The 24,632-nt window shown below is 32.3% G+C and overlaps 2 protein-coding genes across 3 annotated transcripts; one reads left to right on the forward strand and one right to left on the reverse strand.

The window, feature by feature from the left end:
• The first annotated feature begins 11,930 nt into the window (after positions 1-11,930).
• Positions 11,931-16,530, forward strand: LOC115708946 (pentatricopeptide repeat-containing protein At5g48910). The gene is made up of 3 exons (XM_030636974.2): positions 11,931-11,988; positions 14,287-15,215; positions 15,673-16,530. The coding sequence occupies exons 1-3, from the start codon at positions 11,931-11,933 to the stop codon at positions 16,498-16,500; spliced, it is 1,815 nt and encodes a 604-aa protein (XP_030492834.2). The 3' UTR covers positions 16,501-16,530.
• A 520-nt stretch (positions 16,531-17,050) lies between these two features.
• On the reverse strand, positions 17,051-22,679 carry LOC115709472 (probable galactinol--sucrose galactosyltransferase 2). Of its 2 annotated transcripts, none has more exons than XM_030637588.2 (14): positions 22,466-22,679; positions 21,038-21,252; positions 20,654-20,898; positions 20,311-20,401; positions 20,142-20,190; positions 19,945-20,036; positions 19,750-19,857; positions 19,460-19,582; positions 18,716-19,268; positions 18,564-18,631; positions 18,344-18,478; positions 18,041-18,258; positions 17,832-17,920; positions 17,051-17,749 (listed from the first exon to the last, which is right to left on the reverse strand). In XM_030637588.2, the coding sequence occupies exons 2-14, from the start codon at positions 21,226-21,228 to the stop codon at positions 17,390-17,392; spliced, it is 2,322 nt and encodes a 773-aa protein (XP_030493448.2). In that variant the 5' UTR covers positions 21,229-21,252; positions 22,466-22,679; the 3' UTR covers positions 17,051-17,389. The 2 variants fall into 2 exon arrangements, with proteins under 2 accessions (XP_030493448.2, XP_030493449.2); XM_030637589.2 differs by having other exon boundaries at positions 22,156-22,679.
• Between the last annotated feature and the right edge of the window lie 1,953 nt (positions 22,680-24,632).

Below are 24,632 nucleotides of genomic sequence, written 5' to 3' on the forward strand. Positions count from 1 at the left end.
TATAATACAAGCTAATACAAGTCATTTGTTATGTATTAAATAATACGACTCACATTGTATTAATAATTATACTCGTGATAATTAATACACTGCAATGTTTTATCCAAATAAAGTGTTATTTGTTATTTAATACAATATGAGCCTTATACGACCTACCAAACGAGTCATAAAGTCCAAAAAAAAAAAAGAACTTTTTTAAAGATACCATTTTTTATATTTTATTTACAAATTTTCAGCTTAAAATTTTTATTTACAAAAATACACTTGTAAAATTTTGAAATTACAAAAATATACTTTGCATAGCAAAAAGTAAGAAAACAATTAAAAAACAACGAGAAATCAATCTCACGACAACTATAAATCAACTAAAAATAAATTATAAAATACTAAAAATAACCAGAAAAACAACCTCATGATAACTATAATATAACTATAATTAAATTATAAAACAACCAAAAAAATAGTTTATTATTTTTACTGAAAATATATTTTTATAAATAAAAAAGTTTAAAGAGTAAAAATAAATATTTTTCGGTATTGATGTATTTTTATATTTTTTTAAAATTTTTGGTTTATTATGTAAATTTTTTAAAAAATTATTCCTGTATAGAGAAATTATATGATAATGTATATTAAATTTAGGCTAATTAATATTTTTTTCCCCCGAACTTTGACATGTACCAAATCATGCCCACTGAACTTTTTTGACCGTTAAAAATTCTCCCCGAATTATTGAGATTGTTAAATTTAAGGACTTTTGTCTAATTTCATTCAGATTTACTGTTTCAGTGATTGTTAATGTACTAAACCATGCTCCCTAGACTTTGATATCTACCAAATCATGTCCCTCAAACTTGACAAAAGTCCTTAAATCTAACAATCTCAATAGTTCAGGGGGAATTTTTAACGGCAAAAAAAGTTCAGTAGGCACGATTTGGTACATGTCAAAGTTCGGGGGAAAAAAATACTAATTAGCCTTAAAGTTATATTATATATTTTGCTATTTTCAAAAAATTTGAAATAGTTTGTACAGTCAAAAATAAAATTCAAAATATATAATCAATGGTATAATTTTAGTTTATATTTATTATATAAAAAAAATCTACTATGCACACAAATAATTATTTGAATCATATATTGAATATGCAAAAAATTTAAAATTTTAAAAAACAAGTGAAATGCTTTATAATTGAGTTTTTAGCGACTAAACTTTTATAACTGTCGTTTTACTTGCATTTAATTCTCTAATTTTAAATTTTAGCAGTTAAACCCTCCAAATTATTGAATTGGTAGAAAATTTAAGGTGTCACCTAATTAACTGTCACTATGGACTGCTTATGTGTATACTCTTGTACACATGACACGTTTATATTGGTACACCAAATATTATTATTTAAAAATTATTTTCAAAATTAATTTGAAAATTAAATAAAATTATAAAATAAAAATAAAATATTTAAAATAAATAATAAAAAAATACTATAAACTTTGAAATTATTTTTATATTTTCTAAATAATAATACTAGGTGTACTAATATAAATGTGACACGTATACAAAAGTGTACACATAAGTAGTCTATATTGGAAATTAACAGTAGAAAATAGATGACACCTTAAATTTTCTAGTAGTTCAGTAGTTTGGAGGGTTTTATCTTTAAAATTTGAACTTAGAAAGTTAAGTGCAAGTAGAGTGATAGTTGAGAGAAAAATGGATGGCACTTTAAATTGGCAGAGTGATAGTATAGGGTTAAGTGTGTTAGAAATAATTGGGGTCACAATTGTATATATAAAATGTGTGTTGGGTCATCAAATAAATAAGTCAAATTTATGTGGTCTATTTTGGAATAAAGTTTATGACTTAAGGGCGTGATTGTTGTGATTTTAATATGTGGATACCAATTAGACAATTTCTATATTGATGAGGGGCCAAATAGAAATAGTCAAAAATTTTGCCAACAGGTCTGTCTGTTGGTAATATAACGGTAATGGTCCCCATTTGCATCGTATCTTTTCACTCTTGTATCCCCATCACCAAGAGAAAAACTTTCAGAGAAAGGTTTTGATGCAAATTGGAAGATCATACCAATAAAGATTATTTAAAGGTCGATTCTATGGATTCCGGTACGCTTCCGCTATTCCTTAATCTTATTGTTTTATTCTCTTGAATTAATTAGGGCTATATTCAGAGTTTACAGTATTTCTAACATTTGGTACCAGAGCATCCCTAAATTAATTCTTGAGGATTTATGGTATTGGTCTTCCATTTAAATTAGTTTTGATTTAGTGACTGCAGAATATATATGGCTTCTCATTAGAATCGTTCATATATATTTATTTACATTATTGGTGGAGGACGATTGAAAGAGACTTGCCAAATAGATACAATTCATTTACAAATATCGTTAAACAATTCATATATGATAGATACAATTCCTAAATGGCTACGGATATTGTTTAATGCCACTGAATTGTGTATATATATATAGTAATGAAATATATGTGTGATTAAAGCATAATGCTTGTACGATTAAATAATACCAGTTTCTTATATATACAAGATTTAATGGTATCGATTACTAGTTTTCATATGGCAAGATTTACAGTAATCTTGTATATCATATCGACTACTCTGTTTTTATTTGTTTTGTTGTTATGCCTTTTTTGTCGATTATTGGTATAATATATATTCAAGTGATTTTGAAAGTTCTACAAAAGCATTTATAATGCTTTACGATTGAAAATCATGTTTTGGTTTATATGAGTTCATGCAAGAGATTTGTTTATATATATATATATATTTATATATAAGTCATATGCATTCTGCTAATGTATGAAATTTTGCAAACGTCACCGACAATATATATTCTGCTATTTGATTATGAAATGTAATCGTATATATATATATCTATATGAAAGTAATTGTTTACAGAATATATTAGTTGGTGCATTTAATATATGTGTGCATCATTTTATTAATTTTGGAATAATTCAGTAACAATTTAATTCAAATTTTGGTTTAAAAATTTATTAAGGATATATAATATTTTAGTTAAATTAATTGAAACAAAATATCACCAAAGTGATCTCTTTTGTGTAGATTAATTTAATAAAAATATTATGATAATTGTGTGTATGTAATTCATAAATTTATTAATTAACCCAAAGGTGAGTTAATATTTGGATGAATTTCATGCATGTTTGTGGTAATAAATGTGTGACAATTATAAGGTATTTTGTGTGAACAATGTGTTAGTCCAAAGATTGCATATTGTTTGACATAATTTATTGTCAATGTTTGATCACTACAACAAGAGTACCGCTTACAATTAATATTACTGTCCAAAGACTTAATATTAATGTTGTGTTTGGTATCTTGAGATGGGATTAACCAATATTTGGATTTATTGTTTTATTTGGATTCTTATATGAGCATGTTATTTATGTAATTGTATTGTTCTTTTCAGCTGTTGCTAGTGTATCTGCTAATCTTAATTCGGTACCGGTCCTTAATGGTAATAACTTTAAAGATTGGAAGGAGAACATTTTTATTATTCTTGGCTGCATGGATCTTGACCTTGCATTAATGATGGATCGTCCTGCTTCTCTTACGGATACCAGTACCTCCGAGCAAAGGAGGATTTATGAGAAGTGGGACCGTTCAAACCGCATGAGTCTTATGATCATTAAGCGCGTCATACCTGAGGCTTTTAGGGGTGCGGTGTCCGAGGAGGTCACCGATGCCACAACTTTCCTTGCTGAAATTGAGAAGCGCTTTGCAAAAAGCGATAAGGCGGAAACAAGTACTCTTTTAAAGAAACTTATTTCCATGAAGTTTAAGGGCAAGGAAAATATAAGGGAGTACATTATGGAAATGTCTCACCTTGCTTCAAAGTTGAAGGCACTAAAGCTTGAGCTTTCAGATGACTTGCTTGTGCATTTAGTGCTTATCTCTCTTCCTCCACAATTCAGTCAATTTAAGGTCAGTTACAACTGCCAAAGGGAGAAGTGGACTCTTAGTGAGCTCATTTTATTTTGTGTTCAAGAGGAAGAAAGATTGAAGCAAGAGAAGACTGAAAGTGCTAATTTGGCAAGCACCTCTAAAGATAAGGGCAAGAAAAGAAAGAATGAGGCTGCTAAGGATAAAGGTCCTGCACATAAGAAACAAACTCAAGCCAATAATGATCATGCTTGTTTCTTTTGTAACATGAAAGGACACATGAAAAAAGAATGTGCTAAGTATATTGCATGGCGAGCAAAGAAAGGTACATTTCTTACTTTGGTCTGTTCTGAGGTAAATTTAGCTTCAGTACCAAGAAACACTTGGTGGTTAGATTTCGGTGCTACTACTAACATCAGTGTTTCTATGCAGGGTTGCCTGAGTTACCGAAAGCCAAATGATGCTGAAAGAAGCATTTATGTAGGAGATGGCAAGTCGGTAAATGTGGAAGCAATAGGGCATTTTAGGTTGTTGTTAAGTACTGGTTACTATTTGGACTTAATAGAAACTTTTGTTGTACCGTCTTTTAGACGGAATTTGGTTTCTGTTTCTTGTTTGGACAAATTGGGTTATTGTTGTTCATTTGGAAACAATTGCTTTAGTTTATCTATTAATTCAAATACTGTTGGAACTGGTTCACTTATGGTTTATGACAACTTATATTTGCTTGACACTATTGCTTCTTATAATGAAACCTTGAATGTGGAATCACGTGGTACTAAGCGTAAAATGGATAATGAAAAATCAAGTTCCTTATGGCACAAACGGTTAGGTCACATCTCTAGAAATAGAGTTGAGCGACTTGTGTCTGATGGAATTTTAGATTCAATTGATTTTTCAGACTTTGATGTTTGTATTGAATGCATCAAAGGCAAACAGACCAAAACAAAGAAATTAGGTGCGAAAAGAGCTATAGATGTCTTAGAGTTGATACATACAGATATTTGTGGGCCATTTCCTACACCTTCTTGGAATGGTCAACGATATTTTGTATCATTCATAGATGATTACTCAAGATATGCGTACCTATTTCTACTTCATGAAAAGTCTCAAGTGTTGGACGTGTTCAAATCTTTTAAGGCTGAAGTTGAGAATCAACTTAGCAAAAGAATAAAGCAAGTCAGGTGTGACCGTGGTGGTGAGTACTATGGCAGATATGACGGATCAGGTGAACAACGTCCAGGACCTTTTGCCAGATATCTAGAGGAGTGTGGAATTGTCCCACAGTATACTATGCCAGGATCTCCTAGCATGAATGGTGTTGCTGAAAGACGAAACCGTACTCTTAAAGATATGGTAAGGAGTATGATCATTCATTCAACCTTACCAGAATCACTCTGGGGAGAGGCACTTAAGACAGCAGCCTACATTTTGAATAGGGTACCAACTAAAGCAGCTGCAAAAACACCTTATGAGCTTTGGACAGGGCGAAAGCCTAGTCTTAAGCACTTTCATGTTTGGGGATGTCCAGCTGAGGCTAGGCCTTATAGGCCAAATGAAAAGAAGCTGGAACCTAAAACTGTGAGCAGCTACTTTATTGGATATTCTGAACGATCTAGGGGTTTCAAGTTTTATGATCCCAAAGTAAAGAATATATTTGAAACGGGAACTGCAAAGTTCTTTGAGGATATTGAGTTTGGGGGGAGAAATACGGTTAAAGACTTTGTTTTTTAGGAGGATTTAGAATCACCCACTTCTCTTGAAGATGAGTTGATTCCTATTCCAATAGTTGCTTTTGACAATATTCAGGATTCCATTCCTAATATTGATCAAGTTTCAGATCAAGAGCAACCAAACATAGTCAATCAAACCCCAGAGGTACAAACTCAACAACCTCAAGAACAAGTGCCTTTGCGACGGTCCACTAGAGAAAGAAGAAATGCTATTAATCCAGATGAATACATAGTGTATCTTCAAGAACATGAGGATGGCATTGGAATGATGGAAGACGATCCAATCAACTTTAATCAGTCCATGAAAAGTTCTAACTCTCATAAGTGGAATGATGCCATAAATGAAGAGAATAAGTCTATGCAAGACAATAAAGTTTGGGAAGTTGTCCCATTACCAGAAGGTGTAAAACCAATTGGTTGTAAATGGATATTTAAAACCAAGAGGGATGAAAATGGTAATGTGGTGAGGTTTAAGGCACGTCTTGTAGCAAAAGGCTATACTCAGAAAGAAGGCATTGATTATATAGAGACTTTCTCTTCAGTTTCATCGAAAGACTCTTTTAGGATAATAATGGCACTTGTTGCTCACTTTGATCTTGAGTTACATCAGATGGATGTTAAAACAGCGTTTCTCAATGGCGACATTGATGAGACAATTTATATGGAGCAACCAGAAAACTTTGTGGTCGGTGACCCAAAGAATATGGTTTGCAAATTAAAGAAATCCATCTATGGACTCAAGCAAGCTTCCCGTCAATGGTACCACAAATTTCATCAAGTGGTTCTCTTATTTGGTTTTGAGATGAATGCTGTTGATGATTGTGTGTATCATAAGTTTAGTGGGAGTAAGTGTATATTTCTGGTTCTATATGTCGATGACATATTGCTTGCCACTAATGATATAGGCTTATTGCACGAAACCAAGAGATTTCTATCCAAGCATTTTGAAATGAAAGATCTTGGTGACGCCTCCTTTGTGTTAGGAATTCAAATACATCGAGACCGTTCTCGGGGTATTCTTAGATTATCACAAAAGGGCTATATCGATAAAGTACTCAAACGGTTTGGCATGCAAGATTGTAGACCAGGTGATACCCCTGTCGTTAAAGGAGACAAATTTTGTCTTAAACAATGCCCTAAAGGAAGCCTTGAAATTCAAGAAATGCAAAAGATTCCTTACGCTTCGGCTGTTGGGAGTCTTATGTATGCTCAAGTTTGTACGCGTCCGGATATAGCGTACATTGTTGGAGTGTTAGGCAGATACTTAAGCAATCCAGGAATTGATCACTGGAAAGCAGCAAAAAAGGTTATGAGATATTTGAAGAGAACAAGAGAGTACATGCTCACATATAGGAGGTCAGATCACTTTGAGATCATTGGATACTCTGACTCTGACTTTGCGGGATGCCAAGATAGTAGGAGATCTACTTCGGGCTACATATATCTGTTAGGTGGTGGAGCTATATCATGGAGGAGTGCAAAACAAACACTCATAGCTTCATCCACCATGGCAGCAGAATTTGTTGCATGTTATGAGGCATCCAACCATGGTATATGGCTGAGGAACTTTGTCACTGGGCTGTGCATTGTGGATGGAATTGAAAGACCACTTAAGTTGTATTGTGACAATAAATCAGCTGTATTGTATTCCAACAACAATAGGAGCTCGACGAAGTCAAAACACATTGACATCAAGTTCCTTGTTGTAAAAGAAAGGGTACAAAGTGGACAGATTTGTATAGAACACTTAGGTACAAACTCCATGATTGCAGACCCCCTTACTAAGGGTTTGCCACCCAAGGTCTTTCATGAGCACAATGCTCGTATGGGTGTTTTAGATTATGAGGATATCTAGATTCAGTGGGAGTTTGTCTTTAGTGTGTTTTATTTGTTTTATGAAACATGTGTATTTGGATATTTTTCTGATCAGAAATTATGTTATTCAGTTTATTTCACTTTGTACATTTAAGCTAAAGTTTTGATCTCCATAAAGTAAAGTAGGACCAATTGAAAATTGACATGAATAGATCACCATGCATGTAATTTTCATACCACATTATTATAATTGATCTATGTCATTTGGCTATGTTGATGTATGTGACCATTGATGGGTTTAGTTGTGATTGATACAACGAAAATCGCTTTGATCCTATGTTGATATAGTTAATGGACGAGATTGCACATGCCTATGGTTATGATGACAAAGTTATGAGCTCAATAAGGTTAACACATTTATGTGTATACATATGTGACCCAGTGGGAGATTGTTAGAAATAATTAGGGTCACAATTGTATATATAAAATGTGTGTTGGGTCATCAAATAAATAAGTCAAATTTATGTGATCTATTTTGGAATAAAGTTTATGACTTAAGGGCGTGATTGTTATGATTTTAATATGTGGATACCAATTAGACAATTTCTATATTGATGAGGGGCCAAATAGAAATAGTCAAAAATATTGCCAACAGGTTTGTCTGTTGGTAATATAACGGTAATGGTCCCCATTTGCATCGTATCTTTTCACTCTTGTATTCCCATCACCAAGAGAAAAACTTTCAGAGAAAGGTTTTGATGCAAATTGGAAGATCATACCAATAAAGATTATTTAAAGGTCGATTCTATGGATTCCGGTACGCTTCCGCTATTCCTTAATCTTATTGTTTGATTCTCTTGAATTAATTAGGGCTATATTCAGAGTTTACAGTATTTCTAACAAAGTGCACACATAAGCACTCTATATTGGCAGTTAACAGTGAAAAATAGATGTCATCTTAAATTTGCTAGCAGTTCAGTAGTTTAGAGGGTTTTACCGTCCAAATTTGAGCTTAGAGAGTTAAGTGCAAGTAAAGTGATAGTTAAGCGGGTTTCTACTAATAAAAAAAGAATAATAAGCATTTTCTCCTGAACTTTCGACACTACTTGATCCTACCCCCTAAACTATATGTCTTGTTAAAAATTTCTCCTAAAATATAATAGTTACATAATTATGTCCCTTCTGTCAGGTTCTATTTCTTTTACCGTCAAAATTAATATTTTTATCTCCTGAACTTTGATCAATACAAAATTATGTTCCTTTTTATTTAAAAATAAATAAATAAAGATTATAATGTTCTACATTCTGAAAAAATGAATAAAAATTATTAAAAAAACTTGATAAAAATATTAAATTTACATAAAAAAATTTAAATTATTCCTAAAAAATATTTTCAAAATTTTATTTTATTTAAAAACACGTATCTTAAAAAACAAACTAAAATTATTGAAAATCTAATTAATAATTTAAATAAATTAAGATTTTTTGAAAAAAAAAAAATCAAGCTAAAAAATTAAAGAAAATAATTAAATTTTAATAAAAATGTAAAATTATTTTTTTAAAACGTTAATAATTAAGGTAAAAAAATTGTTATATTTACTTAAATAATTTTAGATTTTTGGAGAGAAAAAAAAATGACTCAAATTTATTCCCGTAAATTTAGTTTTTACAAAAGTTAAATTTTTAATAATTTTTTTTATGTCTAAATGCATTTTTTAGTAAAAATAAATAATTTTTAAATTGCTTAATTATTTTTAAAATTTTAATTTCTTTTTAATTTTCTTAATTATTTAAAACGATATTTTTAAGATCTAAATTAATTTTTTAAGATTTACTTAAAAAAATATTGAACCTTTCTCATTTTTATTTTAAAGGGGTAGAATTTGCTAGTTTTTAAAGTTTAGGGAGTAAAGTTATTAATTTATAAAGATGCATCATCATTTAAACAGAATAACGAGATTGAACCTAACAAAATGATTAAATTTCTACAAATGTAAAAGTTTAATGAAAATTTTTAACAAGCTGTATATTTTAAAAGATAAAATCAATATTGTCAAAAGTTCAACTGAGAGTTATTTAGATGATGACTTCACAACAAATTTTGAAGTTTAAGGAAAAAAAAGAAAAAGACAAAATAGCATCATTCATATTAATTAGTTTTTTTTGTTCTTAGAAAAATAATCATTGATATTCCTGTTTAGCAATATTATTGTTACTGATCTCAGTTTATCTTCTGTACATTATTGCATTATTTTCTATCTATCTATCTTGTTATATATGTGAAAGCTCATCATATGTGTATAATAATAATTGATTATTTAAGATTTGATTGTTCTCCAAATTACAATCTATCTATTATTGCAGTACTTATAAATTTCTTTTCAGTTTGTTAAAAATAATCCTGGAATTATTTTTGTTTTGTTAAGCATGGTCATAATTGACAAATAAAATGTAAACTTAAATGTTTTAAACCATTGAGGGACATCCCAAGCCAATTGGTTGTCTTAAGCCAAAAAAAAAAAAAAAAAAAAAAAAATTAGGGGTAATAACACTTATTTATTAGTTTTCTGTTTTTATAATTAAATAAGTAAAAATATTATCTAAAAACATGTTTTATAAAACTATTTTTAATTTTCAATTTTTTTAATTAGGAATCAAAATTATAAAAATTTTGAAAAATAAATTATTTTCATAATTTTTTTAAACAATTTTTTTTTTATAAACAATGTTTTAAACTCCGATCCCAACCTAGACCTTGGGACCCGAACTCCGGCTTCGGCCCCAGTTCCAGACTCAGACCATGGCCCCGATCCCAGACCTGAACCTAGACTCGACTTAAATAAAATTAAAAATAAAAATTATAGAACAAACTTTTGTAGAATTCTATAGAAGAAAGAATTAAAAATAGAACCTCAAAACAAATGCTTAAGAAAAGCTTAAGCATTATGAGGAAGAAAGTGTTATTTATATATATGTAAGCTTGTATAAGATAAAAGATTTCTATTATAACAGAAGTAGTTACAAGAAATAGAAAATAGAATTAGAGCCTAAATTAACTATTTGTTGGTTATCATCCGCCTCAAAAGAAAAGAGATGTTAACAACTTTGAGTTTGGTCTTAAGGTACTGAAATTTATCCTTAGGTAGAGGCTCAGTAAGAACATCCGCAATCTGATCAACATAGAGTACATATCGAACTGAGATTTTATGCTGCAAAATTTCATCATACACAAAGTGGAGATCAATCATAATATGTTTGCATTTGACATGGAAAATTGGATTAGCGGCTAAAGCAGCAGAACCTTGGTTATCAACCCATATAATGGGAATGTCTGCAAGTGAAACCTAAAGTTCAGGCAGAAGGGAGAGAAGCCATTTGATTTCTGTTGCTGTATTAGCCAGAGCCTGAACTTTTGACTGTTGATGATCGAGCAACTACTGATTACTTTTTTTTTTTATGAAAAAAAAAATATACAGCATAGCCACCTGTTGAACGTCTGTTATCAAGGCAACTAGCCAAATCAACATCTGAATAAGTTTCAAGAGATAGCCTAGAAACTGGTCGAAGCAAAAGTCCTTCAAAGAGAGTGCCTTTCAGATATCTCACTAGCCGTTTACAAGCTTCCCTAGGGATGTAAACGGGGCGGGGCGGGTGCGGGGATTGCTCCCCCACCCCCATACCCGCTCCTTAAATTCACCCCCATACCCGCCCCAATACCCGTTTAAATTAAAGCTAGGGCGGAGCGGGGATTCCCGACGAGGGAAGGATTCCCATCGGGTACCCATTACATATATATTTTTGAAAAAAATAAATAATGTCTCAAAGAGAATTGAAAAAAATAATCATAAAAACTTAGTAAAACAATAAACTTAAGTGGAATAGTATGTATAGTAAAAAAAAGAGTATAATCAATAAAAAGGCTAAGGCTTGAAGTTATTTTAATTGTAGTAATTATGATTTTAAAACTTAAATATTTACATATATCATATCGGGGCAGGTTCAGGGCGGGTATCTATTCCCCTGCTCCCGTCACGTTTCTGACTCGGGTATGAATCTTTAAATCCATACCCGCCCCGTCCCCGAAAGTCAACCCTCGTACCCGCCCCATTAGGGGCGGGTACCCGAACCCGCGGGTATAATTGCCATCCCTAAGCTTCCCAATGTACACTAGTAGGAGCATGAATGAACAGAGATAGATTATTTATAATGAAGGCAACATCGGGCCTTGTGAGAGTTAAATACTGCAGTGTATCTAATGTACTTCTGTATACGGTTTTATCTTCAAAAGGAGTCCCTTCAGATAGAGAAAATTGAGCAGCGCTTGTAGGACAAGAACATGGTTTTACACTCTCTAACTGCACTTTGACTAGCGAATCAGTGATGTATTTGCTTTGAGATAAGAACATACCTTTTGAATCTCTATGAATCTCAACACCTACAAAATAATGCACTTGTCCAAGAACTTTTACTTCAAAAAAGGTGTTCAAATCAGCAACAAATTTGGTATAAGCTTTGTGTTAGGACCAGTTATAAGGATGTCATCTACATAGACAAGTAGGATGACCAAATTGTGACCAGTGCCAAAGATGAACAAAGAAGGATCTGTCCTTGAAGTTGTAAAATCCTAGGCAACCAAAGTGGTTTTTAGCTTATCATTCCAGGCTCTAAGGGTTAGCTTAAGACCATAGATAGCTTTATGTAAATGACACACATGATGAGGTTTGGATAGATCTTCAAACCCATGATCGGTTGAGTCATATAAACAATCTCTTGAAGGTTGCCATCAAGGAAGTCAATGGATACATCAATGTTAGTTTTGCGGTACTAAATCAGCTTCACAACAGAATAATAATTATTTGATTATCATTGTACTATAGTCCCAAAGATTTCCACATATATATACATTAAATTTGAAGAATAAATTACATGAAAGAAATAAATACCTCTTGATGACTATCAGGGTATCCTCAAAACTTCTCGTAATTTAAATCCAATAAATCTCACACCATAGTCTTCAGAAACGATCCACCACACACAAGGAGTGTGGGTTACTAGGATAAAGTGTATAATTTGTACTTGTTGAATTTTCAACACATGAGCAAGAATTATTTTTGAGAGAAAAATAATTTTCCTTCTCTCTAAGCGTATTTCAAAATTTGTGTAGAAAAAAAGTGTCTTGATTTCTCAAATCACACCTCTATTTATAGTAGTCAATATTCAATTAATTAAATCAAGTTTAATTATTCAAATAAATATCCATAACCGAATAGGTTATTAATATTTTCGATAAGAGAATATCTCAACCAACTTGGAGAGAATATCTCAACTACTTTGAGGGAATATCTCAACCAACTAAAAAAATCTTTAACTACTTTTTAAATTCAAATATTTATCTAATTGAATTAATTATTTAATTAATTAATTAACCCAAAAGGACAAAACTAATAGGGACTCCCACTGTATGGAGCGCATGCACTGTGCTATATAGAAATTTTCATAAACCGCCCAACCCGAATAATCCGCCCAAATCAAACCCAAAAAATCGATAAAAAATACAAACTGAAAAAATCCAACCAAAGTATGAACCGCCTAATCTGTTAATTGGGCGGGTTGAAAATATGTACAACCCGCCCAATGAACCCAATTTAACCCGACTTGTATAATTTTTTTAATTTTGTACTTTTTAATTTTAACTTTTATTATGACATAATAATAATAATAATAATAATAATAATAATATATGATACAATTATTAAGAAAACCAATGACTTGACTTCTCATACACACTCTCTCTAATGTTGTAATTGTTAAAATTTTATTTATTTTGAAACTAAAAAAAATAAAAAACTTAAGAAAGTTTGGACTGGCTAACTCGACCAAATTGTCGGTAGGGTTACTAATTTTTTAGTTTAAATTGGGCGGGTTGCACTTAGAATTTCGCAACTTGATGTTTACATTGGGTTAGAAAATATGTAGTATAAACCGACCAAATCAATCGATGTACAACCCTAGTGTCTAGACACAGTACATGTGGCGCCTCTTATGTCTTGTTTAAGATAAATAATGTGTATTTTGTCTTGACAATTTTTATCTTAATAACTTTTGTCTTTCTCCCTATTTAAATTTGAAAAAAAATTTATTACAAAAATAAATAATTACTATTTTACCAATTCAAAATAAATTTTTTCGAACAACATTATACAACGATTTATTCCTTGACAATGTTTCTAAATAGATAATTTTAACTAAAAAAAAAAAAAACAAAATTAGAGCAAAATTCTATCATATCTCTAATTTTTAGAATAAGAAATTTATTCCTTTCAATTTATTTCACATATAGTTAGGTTTTAAATTCTTAGATTTTAGTTGGAAAAGAAAAAAGTATAAAAAAAAAATGTAAGAAAACAATACTAAAAATAAAAATAAAAAAAATCAAATTTCATATTTTTTTTTGAAAAGGATCAAATTTCATATTTGACATGAGAAATTTGTTCTCAATTTTTTTTTTCAATACCAAACAATTAAAATTATTATTTTTTTTATTTATTTTCTTTTTTTTTTTCCTTACCTCTTTCTTTCTCCACCAAAAATCCACTTACAAACATAAACTTTAACTACTCAATTATTCAAAATAAATAAATAATCTTAAACACAAAAACCTATTTTGTCCAAACATAATTTAAAATCAAATAAGAAATACCCGCCACTCTATAGCCTTCAAATGATATAGAAAGAAAAAACTTGTAATAATAAAAAGACCATTTTTGAAGCTTAGTTAAGAAGAAGAAGAAGAACACTAAGAGCAGGAGGAGCTGGAAGAAGAAGAAGAACGAATCGCTTTTCTCCTCAAAAAATGTCCCAACATGAGACTCCTTCGCCAAATTCATGCCCACATCCTCACTCGCTTCCTTCCCATTTCCTCACTCTCTTTTGCTTTATCCAAAATAGCAGCTTTTTGCTCCCTTTCTCCTCTCGGCGACATCTCATATGCTCGAACAGTTTTCTCTCGAATCCCATGCCCAAACATATTTTCTTGGAATTCCATGATAAGGGGTTGTTCTCAAATTGAAAACCCATCAAAAGAGTCGATTGTTTTATTCAAAAAATTGACTCAAAAAGGGTACCCGGGTCCGAATACTTTTACTCTGGCTTTTGTTCTGAAGGCTTGTTCGGTTGTTATGGCCTCAGATGAAGGTAGACAGGTTCATTCGCGTGTTTTTCGATCTGGGTTTGGTTCAAGTTCTTTTGTTCAAATGGGATTGTTGAATATGTATGTGAAATTTGAGGATGTTTGTTTTGCACAGTTGGTGTTTGATGAAATTACTGAGAGAGATTTGGTTGCTTGGAGTGTGATGATTAGTGCTTATTTGAGAGTTGGACTTGTTGATGAGACTTTTGGGTTGTTTAGAGAAATGCAAATGGCGGGTGTTGTACCTGATCAGGTAACAATGGGGAGTGTAGTTATGGCTTGTGCATGGGCTGATTCTTTGGACATTGGTAAGTGGGTTCATGCTTACATAGAGAAGCATAGGATTGAAATTGATCTCGAGCTTGGAACTGCACTTGTTTATATGTATGCAAGGTGTGGTTGTATTGAAAAAGCAAAAGCAATTTTCAACAAATTGTCTGTAAAAGATACTAAAGCTTGGAGTTCAATGATTGTGGGATTATCTATTCATGGGTTATATCAAGAAGCTTTAAAACACTTTGCTATGATGGAAGCATCCAAGGTATGATTATATTTAAGCATTGAAGGTTACCTTAGTTAAACTCATCATTTAGCAGTAAGTATGTGTTAGGCCATGATATTAGTCCCTTAAATTAATTGATTCTTAGTTGTTGAGATGAAATATATCTAAGTGAGCTGTCCTAAGGTGTTAGCTTAAAACAGTATGGATGAATTAGTATAAATAGAGGGACTACTGATTAATCCTGAAGGATTAGGAATTGATTTGTACTATTAAGTGTAAAATTTACTCAGGCAGATATCCAAGTGTCTAGAAAAGCTTGGAAAATTTGTAAATCTTTCTATGATAGCAATGAGAATCCTATTTTCTAATTCTTTCAATATTGGAATGGAACAATAGTGTACTAGTATGTCACTAGAATAATATTTTATTGCTATTCCTTTTGTGCATTGTCATTAGGATAGGAATTTGTTCTCACAATCTTATTATTTGTGAATAGGTGAAGCCTGATCATTTAACATTCACCAGCATTCTATCGGCATGTGGTCACTGCGGGTTGGTTTCAGAGGGTCGAAGATTTTGGTCCCACATGATTGAATCTGGAATCAAACCATCCACAGAGCATTATGGTTGTATGGTTGACCTATTGTGTCGAGCTGGCCTCGTAGATGAAGCTTGTAGTCTTGTAAAAAACATGATCATCTCGCCAAATCCAGTAATTTGGCGAAGCCTACTTGTTGGGTGTGAGAAGAATAAATTGCTAGTGAAAGGTGAACTCATTGCTGAGTGTCTTCTCCAATTAGAACCACGAAATGCAGATAACTACATCCTCCTCTCGAGTTTGTACGCATCAGTTTCGCAGTGGGAGAAGATGCGCCTTGTTAGAATAGAGATGAAGGAGAAAAGAATCAAACCCATCCCTGCCTACAGTTCCATAGAGATAGGCGGTATTGTTCACGAGTTCAAAATTCGCGACTCATCCCATCCAGACGCCAAGGAATTGAGAGAAATTTTAGGAGACATTTCTGTAAGAGTCTCTGAAACTGGATACAAACCTAGTGTCACAGAGATACTACGTAGAGTGGTTGACGAAGAGAAAGAGAATGCTTTCGGCGAGCACAGTGAGAAGCTAGCAGTTGCTTATGGATTATGGAAGACAAAAGCACCTGCTGTTATTAGAATAGTGAGTAATCATAGAATTTGTGGCGATTGCCATGAAGTGATGAAGATTATAAGCAAAAGTTTTGAGAGGGAAATAATTATAAGAGATAGAGTTAGATTCCATAAATTTGTTGATGGATCTTGTACTTGTAAGGATTACTGGTGAAATAGAAAGGTAAAACAAATTTTTGTCTCATATTTTGGTTGTCTAGGAAGATGAAAGCTTGTATAAGATAGGGGTGCTAAAATACTTAATCAAAACCAGGTTCAATCTACAAAATATGTTGATATTTGTACTTGTGCTGATTGAATTGGATTGGACAATTTAAAATCTGTACTCGTGCAAATTAAATGTTGATTCACATGTAGAACTAGTAGATACAATTCAGTTCATAAATATTATATATTAAAAAAATTATACATATAATTAATATTTTAAATGAAAAATAGTAATTTGAAAATCTCATATATAAAAAAATATAATTTAAAATAAAATTAAATATTTAAGAATTTATTATTTGTTATTTTATTTATTTTAATTTGTTATTAGAAACATAAAACAATACTAATTTATTTTATTTTATTATTAGTAATGTAAAAAATATTAAATAATCTAATGTTAAAAACTAATCAAATTGCACTTGATAAAAATCAAATGCACCCAAAATAAGGATTAGATAAAAAAAAATACTCCTAGTAGTATAAGATCATTCAACTTTTCAGACATTTAAAAAGATCAATTACTCTTAGGCTTGTACAAAAGCATTTAATGGACCACATTGATAATACTACATATAAATATTTACAACAATAGAGATAGAGTTGTGAGATTAGGACCTATGACACAAGTTACACATTCTACTAAAGATCATAAGACACTTTTTATTGCATATAGTGACTCACCAACACCAACAAGACAAAACCCAATCCAAACAGGTCGTTTCTCTATAGGGTCTCTCACACACACATTACAACAACAATGAGGTATAACCCAATTCAAGACCTTTCCCAAATACCATACTCTAAATGATGAGACACTGTTAATTTTTTTGAACTTAAACTTGGATTTCAATATGCCATCTGTACATGTCCTCTTGTGGGACTGGGATGGCAAGGGTCAATAATCCACTATCATAGTCATAGTCAAAGCCAGTCTCAGAGTTGTCCATGGAGCAACGCAGTGGGCGCTGAGAAGAATAAGCTCCAAACCGTCCACATCCCCTGACTTTGAGAGAGATTGAGGCTGTTGGAGATCGATTGTCATTGAGAGAATTGGTCAGCTCGGATGAAATTTCACCATCAAAGAGCTCTGGTTTCTGGGAAGCTGTGTGGATATCAAACTGCTCAATGGCCCCGGATGAGTTAAACATCTCGAGTAGGCCTATTGGAGCAAATGAAATGTTTGATGCAATTTCCTGCAATGCAGAATGTCAATGTCATTAACAAGTGTATAATAGAATGAGGGAGTAGGGAGGAAGAGACCTCTCTAAAACTCACCTTGAGAGGGCAGAAATGGAAAAGCTCGTATTCTAGAACTTTGAGTGTCACTGGAATTGAAGCTCCTTTAGGTAATCGAATGACCTCCCCTGAAATTCAAAGTTGGTTTCATGTTGTCAGTATTCAAAGATACTTGACACTGTGCATAGCTAATATTTCGTTGTTATCATCACTAACCAAGTTTCTTGTAAAGTTACAAACTACAATACCTGATCTGTAGGAATAAACTATAGTTTCTCCATTCCAATCAGCACCTGCAACTTGAGCTATTGAATCAACATCAGAAGCATGGACAGAACCGGTGAGGGTACCGGGGGATGAATCGTGGATACGGGTCTTCTTGGTTTCCTTGCACCAACCAGCACCTTGGCAGTTGAAAACACCAAGGATTCCCGAACACTTGTTCACATTCCATACTTTGAGCAAACTGCAAAAGGAGAATCCCACATTAGAGGTTAGTACACGTAATATTATCACACGGTTGTAAATAATTTAGGGAGAATAAAACAAACCTGGTTCCATCTCTAGCTGGATCAGCAAAGAGACAATCACGGGTAGGTCTACCAGGTAACTGGGCACGGAGAACAGATCCATCAGGGAGGACAAGCTTTCTCAGGAGCTCAAAGTTGTGGTATCCAGGCTTATCACTAGGGAAAAGGAAAAGGTCAAAGACAACTAAGAATGATGTTTCATGTACAGCTGATGAGACAACAATGTAGGAAATATGAATACCTGACATAGATTGCACATCCACCAACAGCACGAGCTGCACCGTGATACTCTGCTGCTGGGTGTAAACTCTACAAAACAAAGACAATATGTTAAGACTATCTGTCACTTGAAATGGTAAATTTTATGAAGTTTCAAGTATCATTTCTACTTACATGGAACATATCCCAGTCAGGTTGCATAAATTCTCCTAGGAAAAGTGTATTGTAAGCTACAGAAGAAATATGGATGGTATGGGAAGCAGGATCCCGAGGATAAAAGTCATCTGAAGCTCTCACAACAGCAGTCTGCTTGGCACTATAGATCCCATCAGTGTTGTGACACATGCAAGAGATGCATCCATTGTCTGGAAAGTTCCGAGCAATTGAAGCCTCAAGAGCCTGGTGGTAGCTGCGGGTCAGAGACACTCTACCACCGTGACCATCACCAAGAGTCTCAATGATGTTCTGAACATCAACTTTAACTCCATCCACTCCGCATGATGCTAAGTATGAATGGAGCTCATTGTAAAAGTTGAAAACTTTCTTTGGAGGCACCAGGCCAAGGCCATGGACAGAGAGGCTGTCCATGACTATGTCTGGTTGGTTACCCATAACACCAGGGGACGAAACTGGATATGCCAAAGCAGTATCGTAGTGCTCCATACCAGATGCTGCTGGCTTCACACCACCCCAGTAACCAGCCAGAGCATGCCAAACATACACGAACCTGTAACAGATAGTAGCTTAACATTAGAATATCTGATGCAAGGGTGATTCATTATGCTCGTTCCCCTTTTGAATGAGAAACTTTTTCCTTTACATCAATTCATTTACCTCAAATTCTTGAAAATGAACAAGCATCAACTATAAGAAAGCATTAGCACAAGAAAATAGAATACTAAGACTACAAGCACTTACTTCACATTGTGATGTTGCTTAGCTTCATCTACGACATGTTTGAGGCCTGGAACCTGTTCATTGCTCTGACCGTTCTTTTGGAACTTTTCATTCTCTTTTATACCAGTCAGTCTGCTTGCAAACCTGCAAAAGCGATATAATCACAATTGGTACTTGACTAGAAAGATGAAATATCCAAACTTGAAGCAAATTTGCATGAAAGAAAAATAATAATCAATTAATCTCTTATTATGCAAGATGTTTGAAGTGTCTTGGCAACAGGTACATGAGATATGAGGACAGATTCTTACTGTGCTCCTTCCTGGACTACAACATTCTCATCCTTGGGTTTACTTTCAATCTGTTGCCAACCATCATCTATGATAAGGAATCGTGGAGGCGTCCCTCCCTCTGATAAACTGCAATTATTTCAGATCGAAGTAAGTTTCTGAATGCTTTTATAATTTTAATTGACTAATCATTATGAATTGTCACAAGGCAATTACCTTTTGAGGCCTTCGTCGACGCCCTCAGCAGTAACATCAGTATAGAAGGCATCCCATGTACACCAGCCAAACCAATCAAGGAATGAAGGCAACTGCAACATCAAAAAAAAAGGTTTTGTTAGGCAAAGTAACCATGAATTATAGTACTTGACAGGAGCAAGTTATTATGTGAAGCAGAAAAAATATGATGATCTTACCTTCTTCTTTTCACGATGAAGAAAAGTTTGCATGTGTCTCTCCACAGCCCTGTTTAATGGAATAGTAATTAAAGAATCGTCATCAATACCATAAACATACAAGCAAAGAAGTTATTCTACTTCAAAGAGTAAACTAAATGACGTATCAAGGCATAAAGCAAACACTTACTTAACAGCTTGGTTGATAACTTCAAATGGATTGGTTCCAGCATGCATGTAAACGAGGTGAAGACCTTGGTTGGTCTCAACAGATTTGTCTCCTGCAAAACCAAATCAAACACAAAAAAAGAGTTTGTGTGGGTTCTTCTGAACTCGAACGTTCCCTATATCTTCTCCAAATGCTATAAACGCCAATATTATGATTCATTTGAAAGATTGGTTGGAGTCCTTCAATATTGGCCAGTGACATGATATTGAGTAACAAAGGAACACAGCACTAGGAGTGGTACTATGTAGGCATATATCATAAGAGTAGACCAAATATGATGAATTGATTGGCCATGATTACTCACCACTCTCGAGGCATATCTCGATCTCATTCTTCTCATTTCCTTGCAGAGCAGCACGAAACTGGCCTTCCAACAGAGGCAAGAAGACTGTGTAAATGGTTGGTCCATCAACTTGTTCACCTCCTTCGGTATCTTTGCTTTCCACAAGCATGAATTGGGTCTCAAAAGGAATGTCCTTCCCACATGACCCCATTCTTTGAGTCATCCACCATAATTTGAATCGAAAACAACACATGAACCGAAGATCCCTATCACAATAACATAGCAAAAACAACTTTATTTTTAACAATGATTAACAAAAACAAACTATGCAAAGCATAGTTGATAACACAACACAACACAAACACAATCATATCTTATATACTATATTAAGGAATAAGTACTTACTCTAAAACGCCCATGGGAAAGACATGAAGTGATTTGTTATCAGAAGCAGTGGCCCCAATAAAGGCCCCAGTAACAAGGCCACCATCAGATCCTGGTGTAAGCACAATGTTGTCTGGAACACCTGTCAATATGGTCTTGCCATGAACCACCAGATTCCCATCGTTAATGTTGATTTTTGGTGTGACCGTCATCTTTGAGATTGATTAATTGAGTACCTGAAAATGTTCCCAAACTAAAATTTTAATACCCCATGATGTAACATATAGAGAACAATCTTTCTCAGACCAAAATTCCATGGACACGTACACAATATGTAGAGATATATACTTATCATAACATCAATCATGCAAAGAAATTCTTTATTCTAACAACCATTAAACAATAAATAAATTACAATTATTTTTCAATTATTAACTTTCTTTTACCATTTTTACCTAAGTCAAATCTATTTTTTTTTTACTATTTTATTTCTCTCAATAATTGGTGGTGGTAAAAAGTAATAAGAACAGGAAGTCAAACTGAATGGTCAGTTCCGTAAGTTTCCTGTTCAGTCATTAGCAAGGTGTCTTTTTTGCGTGTTATAAATATGTTGTAATTACTTTGGCCAAAAGTAAAGACTTGTTATTATTATTATATATAAAGTTATTTTTCATTTTTATTTGAGGCATTATTTTTAGGCTATCCAATAAAACGGCACAGCTATTTTATTTTATATATTTTTTTTTTATCTATTGGCCATTTTATTTCAATTCCAAGCCAAATTTTTCCTTCGAAAAAGAAAAATGGCAACGAAATTTTTAGGGTATTTTTTTTGAGGAAAATATTATAAATATTTTAAGGGCTAAAAAGTGAGAACTTATTGGAACAAAATATGGCCTGGACTGGACCACACTATGAAAAGTTATGAGCCCATAACTGTTTGGCCAGACATAGAGAGAGGTCTTCACATGAAGCTCATGAAGATACCAGAAAAAGATTCAAAAAGGTCAGATTCATGACTAGAAACAGCTCCAGCAAGCACAATCTTCATGATTAAGACCACAGAAAAGGACTCTTTTAACGAACAAACTTCACCACAGCAACTTTCATTTTTCTAGATCAAGAGAACGAAAATTTACCATATATGTAAAGTAAAACGTGAAATGAGCAGATCATCTTCTATTTCAAAAATCATCTTCACGAATTAAGCAGATTAACTCTTCTTAAAGATTTTCTTATTCTTATTTCTCGCTAATAAGCAATAAAACGCTCTTGAGAAACTCAACCGGAGAAACTCGCAAGCTTCCGATCCTCAAAAGGTACCGGAGCTCAAATCAAACAGACAAAAATAACAGAGCTAACAAGAAAGACTCGCTAAAACAATAATCATATTCACCAAAACCTCCATTAAACTAGGAAAAAGAAAAAACTGAACCTGTCAACCAGTACCTGAGTATCTATATATGTAAATATACAGAATTTTTTGGCGATCGAGCTTGAAGGAATTGAAAAAGCAAAGAAAGGTGAAAAAATGGTTTAGAAGATGAAAAGGAAAGAGAACTCGAAGAAGGAAGGGTCTCCTTCAGCGAGAGGAGTGTGAGTTTCAGTGAAAAGCCTTTGGTTTTAGTCGAAATACAATACAAAGGGTGTGAGTGTGTAACGATACAATTTTGGAGCTTCTATTTATACCTCGTCTAGCGTTAAACTTCGAGCAACTTCTCCATACTCGATTCTTCTAGATTTCGACACGTGGATTTACCTCGGGATTTGTTTACAGATATTTAAGACACAGATTCCTTTCATCTAATTTTATTTTATTTTTATTTTTTGTCTAGATCGAATTAGGTCTATTTTCAGTTTTTCCTCACTAGTGTAATATAGGGTGATATTATTATCATAAAATTGTGGACGGGGACTTATACTAAAAAAAAAAGAAAAGGAATATTTGCAGCAAAAATGTTATAAATTTTTAATTTTATATACTCAAATATTATATATTTTTTTTTACAAATTAAATACTTTAAGTTATATTTTCTATTACTTCTGTCATTACTTTTCTATTAAAATTATATTCAAACATAAAAATATTTACTGATATAAATGTCTAATCATTTGAATTTTATACATTTATATATTACATGTTTTTTTTTTACTTTTATCATTACCAGTTTGTTAAATTCTATTAAAATAAACTAAATTAACACGTGTCAATATATTAATAGTTCACTCATATATTCTCAATAAAAAAAATTATTAAATAATTTTAAAATTTATTAAATGGTAAATAAATATTTATGGTGATTCTATAATGCACTCCTTTAAAAAGATATATTGATGCACCCTCTACTTGTTTCGGCATCCCAAAAAAAAAATTAGTTTAATTTTTTTTTCATATTCATGTACGTTATAGCTATTTAAGATATCTTACAAAATTTTGAGAAATTCAGAATAATTTATAATATAAAAAATAATGTTCAAACAGTCTATTTTATACGCATATAAAAAATAAAGGGTAAATAGCGGCATAAGTACCCAAAGTTTTAAGTTTGTAAGCAGCATAAACCCAATGTTTATTTTTAGCGGCATAAGTACCCAATGTTTGTAAAACTGTAATTTTTCTCTAATTTCGTCAATACAAACTCTGTTATTTTCTTGAACAGACCACATATAAGGTCCAAATTCTTGATCATTGGGTCTAGACAGAAACATGTAGTATCATTTACTTCCAAATGTTCATTTAATAAATTCAAAACGGAGTCTGTACTGACAAAACTAGAGAAAAATTACAGTTTTACAAACATTGGGTACTTATGCCGCTAAAAATAAACATTGTGTTTATGCCGCTTACAAACTTAAAACTTTGAGTACTTATGCCACTATTTACCCTAAAATAAAATAATCATGCGTGCAACATATTATTTGAACGTAGTTTTCAGCGTGTTAAACTTTTTCAAATTTTTTAAAATTTTGTAAGATGTCTTAAATAACTATAAATTACATGACCATGAGAAAAAATTTGATTAAAAAATTATTCGGATACTAAAATAAATAGAAATATATCGGTGCATCTTTTTTAAAGGGATGCATTATAGAATTTTCTAAAAACTTATTATATAATTTAAAGTTAAAAAAATGAATAATATTTATTTAATTAATAAAAATATATATACATAAATACTATTAGAAAATTCTACAATGCACACCTTTAAAAAGAATGCACTCATGTATCTCTATCTGTTTTGGTACCCGAAATAATTTTTTAGTCAAATTTTTTCTCATAGTCATGTACGTTATAATTATTTAAGATATCCTGCAAAATTTTAAGAAATTCAGAAAAATTTAACATGCCGAAAACAGGGTTCAAACAGTGTGTTGCACACGTGACTATTTTATTTTATACGAGTGTGAAATACACTATTTGAACACTGCTTTCTATATTGTAAATTATTCCTAATTTTTCAAAATTTTGTAAGATATTTTAAATAACTATTAACGTATACGAATATGAAAAAATTTGACTAAGAAAATTCTTCTAAATGCCAAAACAAATAAATGGTGCATCAGTGTGTATTGTAGAATTACCCAATACTATTTATAATTATATTTCTTTCCTTAT

This window comes from Cannabis sativa, chromosome 3, assembly GCF_029168945.1.
Source record: "Cannabis sativa cultivar Pink pepper isolate KNU-18-1 chromosome 3, ASM2916894v1, whole genome shotgun sequence".
Taxonomy (NCBI): domain Eukaryota; kingdom Viridiplantae; phylum Streptophyta; class Magnoliopsida; order Rosales; family Cannabaceae; genus Cannabis; species Cannabis sativa.